The 8,155-nt window shown below is 46.3% G+C and overlaps 1 protein-coding gene across 1 annotated transcript in view; it reads right to left on the bottom strand.

Annotated features, from left to right (window-relative positions):
- LOC119329047 (putative glucose-6-phosphate 1-epimerase) overlaps positions 1-541 on the bottom strand; it is a 21,518-nt gene extending 20,977 nt beyond the window's left edge. The window contains exon 1 of the mRNA XM_037602034.1: positions 385-541. Within this exon, the coding sequence (XP_037457931.1) occupies positions 385-510 (126 nt within the window). The 5' untranslated portion in view covers positions 511-541. The remainder of the gene's footprint in view (positions 1-384) is intronic.
- Between the last annotated feature and the right edge of the window lie 7,614 nt (positions 542-8,155).

Here is an 8,155-nt window from a genome sequence, read left to right as displayed (position 1 = left end):
CGCCAGCGTGGCGACGGAGACGCAAGGCTGGGGGGACCGCGGGCGGCGGCGGCTAGGGTTTCGCCCTGCCGCTCGTGGGAGCGGGCGGGGCAAAGGGGATGCATAAGGAGCCAACTAACAGATTCCAAGTTGGGCAACACCAGAATCATGCAATGTACCACTAATTATCAACCGAAACGGGGATATAATCAAACGAAATCGCATAACTGAGCAGCACAAACCTCGCAAATTCACACAATACGCATGCGGCTCAGCCGAATACCCATCGGATCTGCATAAATGGCACAAAATCCAGACGAATCGCGCGACAGCGAACCAACCCAAACCTAACATGCGTCGCGCCACACCGGAGGAGAGGCATGGCGAAGGGTTCGAATCAGGTACCTCCACGGAGCAGCTGCGCCTCCCACGGAGCACGACCTTGTCGAGGCCGCCGGGGGCCCTAATATACTCCAGGAAGGGCGATGAAAGCTGTTGCGGCGGCGGCGAGTGGGGTGTGGCTGCGGCCATCGCGTTACGCGCCCAAGCGACGGCGTCTTAGCTAGAGCCCTCAAAAACTAAAAATAACTGTTTTTTTACAGTTTTCATCCAAAAAAAGCCATAGACTAGAACTCTTTAATTCTTAAACCCTCAATTTTTTTGAAGGTCCAACCCTCAAACCCTCTCTCAATCCTCAAAAATAAGGGTTGGGGAGCAAAACCTACCCCAACTCTCATTTGGCGGTTATACTCGCGTGGGAGGGAAAAATCCTCCCAACTCCCGCGTCCACGCCCGCGACCGCCGCTGCTAGTCGCCCCCGTCGCCGGCGGACGCCCCGTCGACCTCCCGCGTGCAACGACAACGTCGTTCATGGGGAATATTCCGTTATAAGGGTTGGGTTTGAGGGTTCTAATATTTGCCCCTGTTTTTCAACCCGTAAAAGTGCACAAAAAGATTATTTTTTGACCCTTAAAACGCTAGTGAGGGTTTGATAGTTTGAGGGTTCTACTAGTAATGCTCTTAGGAACCCCTAATCCTAGCATGCGCGCTCACCCGCGGTCACACCAGTTTTGGGGGTTTATTCGCTGGACGAAGGTGAGGCGTATCTCTACCCCTGTTCCAAAAGTTCCTATCTGTTTAGTTTCTGGTAATAAAAACCGTTACAACTAAAAGTCTCTAAAACTCTTCCTCGGGGTCTTCTTTCATATAAGTTTCAAATGTTCATTTTAAGTCCCTATAAGTCTCTCATGTTTGGTTTAGATGTGTCAGCAGTCCTGTTCATGTTATCTCTGAAGATGCAACACCTGAACCTGAAGATGAGGACAGAAGGCCTGTAGCCGCTCAGGATCGTGCCGACAAGAGCAAGGCGCCAGTTCCACTAGGCCCAAGGCCCAAGTCCAACCGGCCCAAAAGGCTTCCCTAGTGGCTTGCTAGCCCAAACTGGGCCCGCTGAGCGGGTGTATTGTTAAATAGCTACAGTAGTCCATCGTCTCTTGGCTAGGATTTGGACGGCCACGGCCGTGGCTCGATTGTAACGGATAGAGGTGTGGGTGGTTGGGAGGAATCCTCATCCGAATTCAAATTCTTAGCTCGAATCCCCATGAAAATTCCTTCGATCCACTGACCACAAGAGAGATGCTCACATCTGGTAATCAGAGCCTCGTCGACTTGGAGTTGCCGCCCCACCACTACGCGACGCGATTCGGCGAGCGGCGACGGATCCAAGCCATGGAAGAGCTCAACGCCGACAGTCGCACCGTCTACGAACTACTTCGCCATGAGTTCACCAGCGACATGGACAACAAGCTCCGGACTCACGGTGAGTCGCTTCTCAAGTCGATGAGCAAGATGATCGAGGCAAACAACGCGACCCTCGACAGCCTCATGTCGGCGTGGGCGGATGGGATCCGAGACGAAATCGCCCTCGACCTCGAGCAGATCAGGACGGATTTCTACAAGATGGAACCGCCGGATCCGGACCCCAAGGTTGACGGGACCTCTTCGCGCAATGCTGGGCCAGGTCGTAGCGCGGCCGCGACCAGCGCCCTTGGCTTCGACAACGAAAACCGGGGGAAGGCACATAACATCTATGTCCCTCCTCAGGTCAGAGGTGCGCGCGATTCTGTTTTCTCTCCCAGAAATTTTTCTCCTCTTGATCCACATACGATAGATACTGCTGAGTATTCCTCGTTTTCCATGCATCTGGAGATCCCCAAGTTCGATGGGTCAAATCCGAGACTGTGGCAGAACAGATGCGAAGACCAGTTCAAGTTGTGGAGCACGCCTCCTCACAGATGGTTGTCTCTGGCTACAGCTCAATTCGAAGGTGCTGCTGCTCGGTGGCTTGAATCTATGCACAGGCGCATGCCAAATACCAACTGGTCAGAGTTCTGTGCTGCGTTACAGGGTCGTTTTGGGCGAAACCAACACCAAACTCTGCTCAGGAAGCTGTTCCGAATTGCTCAAGCAACTACTGTAGAAGACTATGTTGAACGCTTTGCAGAGTTGTATGATTAGTTGACAGCGTATGAAGATACACCCAACTCCCTGCATTACACCACCCGGTTCTTGGATGGGCTGAAGCCTGGAGTAAGGATGGCGGTGGCACTGCAGAAACCCAAGGATTTAGATGCTGCGTATGAACTAGCTCTGCTCCATGAGGAATTAGGAGAAACGTACTCGTCCACCTCAAGTTCTGCTCCAAGGAAATCGGGCACTGCTTCCAGTTATACCAACTCGAGGGTTCAGAAACAGGATGACAGACGAAGTTCAGACTCTGTCAGTGGTGTAGCTCAGGAAGACAAGTGGACAGCACTTAGAAATTATAGAAAATCCAAGGGCATGTGTTTTGTGTGTGGAGAGAAATGGTCTAAGGATCATGTGTGCAAGGCCACAGTTCAACTGCATTTTGTTCAAGAGATGATAGAACAATTACAATCCAATCCCACTGAAGATTCTGACTCTGACAGTGAACAGCCTGAACAATCTTCGGGTCATTCCATCAGGTTATCAGCTGCAGCTATGGGAAAGGAACCAGAAGCTCCTGTTTTGCAATTGGAGATTGAATTGCAGGGCCACACCTTTCAGTTTCTAGTTGACTCAGGCAGTACACACTCTTTCTTGGATTTGCAGCACAGTTCATTAGCAGGTGTCAGTCCAATTAAAACAATCACAGTTACAGTAGCTGGTGGTTCAACAATTCAGTGTCAACAACAAATCAAAAATTGTGAGTGGCAGTCCAATGGTGCTAAATTCATTTCAGATTTCAAGTTGTTGCCCTTGCAAACTTATGATGGCATATTGGGGTTGGATTGGCTAGCTCAACACAGTCCCATGTATATTGACTGGGTTGAGAAATTGTTGTCTTTTAACAAGGAGGGACAGATAGTCACTTTACATGGCATTCATTCTGAAGAATGTGCTTACACCTGTGTTGCTATATCTGCACTTCAAACTGAAGGACAACCTGTTGTAACTCCAGAAATCCAATTGTTATTAGAAGAATTTGCTGAGGTTTTTGAAACTCCTACTCAGTTACCACCCAGAAGAGAGTGCGACCACAAAATCACTTTAATTCCAGGAGCTAGACCAGTCATAGTTAGACCTTACACGATAGCACCATAGTTAAAGGATGAACTTGAAAAGCAAATTGCAGAAATGTTAAAGTCATGCATCATTAGACCAAGCAAAAGTCCTTTTTCTTCTCCAGTGCTTCTAGTTAAGAAAAAGGGAGGGGAATGGAGATTAGTAGTGGACTACAGGATGTTAAATGCTATCATTGTAAAAGGGAATTTCCCAGTACCTGTGATTGATGAGCTTTTGGATGAACTATCTGGTGCTGCTTGGTTCACTAAATTGGATCTCAGGGCTGGTTACCATCAGATCAGATTAGCTGAGGGGGAGGAATATAAAATAGCTTTCCAAACTCATCTTGGCCACTATGAGTTTACTGTTCTGGCCATGGGACTGAGTGAAGCTCCAGGAACATTCCAGGGGGCCTTGAACAACACCTTGTCCCCTGTCAACAGGAAGAATACCTTGGTTTTCTTTGATGACATTCTGATTTTCAGCAAGTCATATGAGGAGCACTTAAAACATGTTAGAGAAGTGCTGGTTTTGCTAAGAGCTGATCAATGGAAAATCAAAATGTCAAAGTGTGCTTTTACTCAACAACAGATTGGTTATTTGGGGCATACCATAACTGCTCAAGGAGTTGCAACAGATCCTAGCAAAATCCAAACAGTAAAGCAATGGCCTACTCCAACTAATGTCAAGGAAGTCAGAGGTTTCCTTGGATTGAGTGGTTATTATAGGAATTTCGTTCAACACTATGGAGTGATCAGCAAGCCCCTGACTAAACTGCTTAAGAAGGGAGTCCCATTTGTCTGGACTGAAATCACAGAAACAACTTTTGTAACGTTGAAGAAAACATTGATTGAAGCTCTAGTTCTAGCCCTCCCTCAATATAACAAACCTTTTGTTATAGAAACTAATGCATGTGAGTTAGGCATTGGAGATGTTCTAATGCAAGAAGGACACCCACTAGCTTATATCAGTAAAGCTTTAGGGCCCAAGAACAGAGCTCTTTTAGTTTATGAAAAGGAATATCTAGCTATCTTATTAGCTGTTGATCATTGGAGACCTTACTTGCAGTTCCAGCAATTCACTATTAGAACTGACCAGAAGAGCCTTGTACACTTGCAAAATCAAAAATTGCACACTGTTTGGCAGCAGAAAGCATTGACCAAGCTCATGGGCCTGAACTATAACATTGTGTACAAAAAGGGGGGTGGAAAACTCAGCTGCAAATGCTCTTTCTAGAAGGCCTCATTCCTTTCAGTTATTTCACATTTCCAGATCCTATCTTGTGTGGTTGGAAGATGTAGTAGCTAGTTATGCTGCAGATGACAAGACCATTGAACTGTTGCAAGCATTAGCTGTTAATCCCTCTGCTAAACCTAATTTCCAATTGATTCAAGGGTTGTTGAGATACAAAGGCTACATTTGGGTGGGGAACAGTGTGGAGCTGCATGACAAGATCTTCTCTACCTTCCATGATAGTCCTATTGGTGGTCATTCTGGGTTTCCTGTTACATATCACAGAATCCACTCCTTGTTTAGATGGACTGGTATGAAAAAGTTTATCAAGGACAAAGTGCAGTCCTGTCTAGTTTGTCAACAAGCTAAACCTGAGAGAGTAAAGTATCCAGGGCTGTTATCTCCCTTGCCGGTTCCAAACAAAGCATGGGAGACTGTCACTATGGATTTCATTACTGGGCTGCCGCATTCACATCAGTTTGATTGCATTTTGGTGGTCATAGATAAGTTTACCAAATATGGTCATTTCATGCCTCTAAAACATCCTTTCTCTGCACAGAAAGTGGCTGAAATATTCCTTGACAATGTTTATAAACTGCATGGAATGCCAGAGTACATTGTCTCAGACGGAGATCCTGTTTTTACAAGTATTTTTTGGCAAACCCTGACTCACATGACTGGCACACAACTGCATATGAGTTCTGCCTACCATCCAGCTACTGATGGGCAAACCGAGCGAGTCAACCAACAAGTGGAATGCTACCTGAGAAGTTTCATCAGTTCTCATCCATCCAAGTGGAGCAAATGGTTATCAATGTGTGAATTCTGGTATAACACTAATTGGCATTCTGTTGTGGGCAAAACACCTTTTGAAATGTTGTATGGCCATTCTCCAAGGTACTTTGGCATCTCTGTTAGTGATACAGTAGCTCCAATGGACATACAACAGTGGCTGCAGGACAGAGAAGTAGTGGTGGCTTCTGTCAAATAGCATTTGTTTCGTGCCCAGCAACGAATGAAGCACATGGCAGACAAGAAAAGAACTGAGAGAAGTTTTGAGGTTGGCGAACAAGTGTTCCTCAAACTACAGCCTTATGTGCAGTCGTCGGTTGTGCATAGAGCTAACCACAAGCTGGCCTACAAGTACTACGGCCCTTACACTATTCTGGAAAAAAATGGTGAAGTAGCCTACAAACTGCAATTACCTCCTGACAGCTGAGTCCACCCCGTTTTTCATGTCTCTCAACTGAAAAAGGTGGTCTTACCTAACTGCCCTGTTGCTTGTAAGCTGCCGTCGTCTTTTGCTTCTCTACAGGTTCCGCAGCGTGTTCTTTAGCAGCGCCTGCGTCGACAAGGCAAGCGTACAATTACTCAGGGTTTGATCCAGTGGAGTGGATCGTCTCCAGAGGAGGCGACCTGGGAGGACCTGGATTCTCTCCGTCAACAGTTTCCCCGCTCGGTGGCTTGGGGTCAAGCCGTTTCTCATCGGAGGGGGGATGTCAGCAGTCCTGTTCCTGTTATCTCTGAAGATGCAACACCTGAACCTGAAGATGAGGACAGAAGGCCTGTAGCCGCTCAGGATCGTGCCGACAAGAGCAAGGCGCCAGTTCCACTGGGCCCAAGGCCCAAGTCCAACCGGCCCAAAAGGCTTCCCAGTGGCTTGCTAGCCCAAACTGGGCCCGCTGAGCGGGTGTATTGTTAAATAGCTACAATAGTCCATCGTCTCACTTTGGCTAGGATTTGGACGGCCACGGCCGTGGCTCGATTGTAACGGATAGAGGTGTGGGTGGTTGGGAGGAATCCTCATTCGAATTCAAATTCTTAGCTCGAATCCCCATGAAAATTCCTTCGATCCACTGACCACAAGAGAGATCCTCACAAGATGGGACTAAAAAGGATTTTTTTTAACTCCTTACATCAATAAGTCTCTGTAAACAAACACCTCCTATATCTCTATCTCAATTTTTATTTCTATAACACAATACAGACACAAGCGATCATATACATACGCATACACACTCACCCTTATGAACGCACACACGCACACCCTACCCTTACTAGTAAAATGCCCGTGCGTTATCACGGGCAACAGTGCATCTATAAATTCTGAGGAGCTTTGCGTGTTTCTATCAGAGCATCATTGGTTCATCCAACATCAAATGACCTGCATTACTTATGATATATTTGTCATGTTTGCTGAACAATAGAACTTGGAGAACGTTATATTTGTTAAAATGGCTGAAGAGTTGGTGAGTTTATGGCTGGTAAGATGGAATCACATAGTAGTCTATTTTTTGAGTCTTTTGCTATTCATTTTGCTAGAAAGACCACAAATACCGATAGTCATGATTGTGCATGAGTGGCATAGAAGCACATTGGCAGGATCATATCCCTAATTTACAATTTGCATCAGGGCCTCGAATTCGTGGAGACGCGCTGTGCATCTGGTCCAATCGACAATGCACAATCAAATGTATGCGTGAATTGATCTATAAACTTATCAAAATATAAAGAACGCTTCTCAAAATAAATCTTTAGATTCTAACAAAAATTAATAAATCATTGTAGAATATCTCAATTGGTTTAGTTTCACTAAGTAACACATGATACTAAGCGGCAAGTTAAACACAAATGACTCCCCATGAGGCAATGACGGAGGCGATCTGCACAAAATACATCTCTCTTCCGTCGGCGCCGTCGCCGGTCCGCCCCATCTCCAATGGCCTCTAGGCCACAGAGGTGCGGAGGATCTAGGCCCCCCGCCGGTGAGAGGGACCCGTTCTCGTTCTTGTTAGATTCAACATCTTTGTTGGGGCTGTGTGACGATGGCGATGCCCCATATCTCTACTCTTAATCTCTATTCTTAATGGAGCAGTTGTAGCCTGGTACTTCGGTTTTATTTTAGTACTCCGGTTTTATTCTCGTCCCACCTCTTACCACCCCCTCCCACTAGTTTATTTTTGCAAATCGGAACTTTCCGTGCGGGTGCAAATTATTTAGTAATGTCTTTGTGTGAAAGAATCAATTACGATCAACCTTTTTGAAACCAAATCTAAATTAATTAATCTTACCATAAGTTTATCAATCACATTAATTAATATTTTCATACATCATAAAAATTACATTAATTGAAATACCATATGTTGTGCAATCACTACAGTCGTTTTGTTCTTCTCGTTTGCTCCCTGTTTTAGCGTGAGCGTCGAGCCGGTAGGTGGACCACATGCCAATAGCGCTCTGTTCTCTTCGGTTGGCTTTCCTTCCCCAACTCCACATCTTGATCTTACTCCCATCTCCAACATTCACGCCTCCTCCTCCCTGAAGCAATCCCACGCCGCCATGGCCTCGAGCACACCCC

Source organism: Triticum dicoccoides, chromosome 7A (genome assembly GCF_002162155.2).
Source record: "Triticum dicoccoides isolate Atlit2015 ecotype Zavitan chromosome 7A, WEW_v2.0, whole genome shotgun sequence".
Lineage (NCBI taxonomy): Eukaryota > Viridiplantae > Streptophyta > Magnoliopsida > Poales > Poaceae > Triticum > Triticum dicoccoides.
This window is presented reverse-complemented; position numbering and strand designations above follow the sequence as displayed.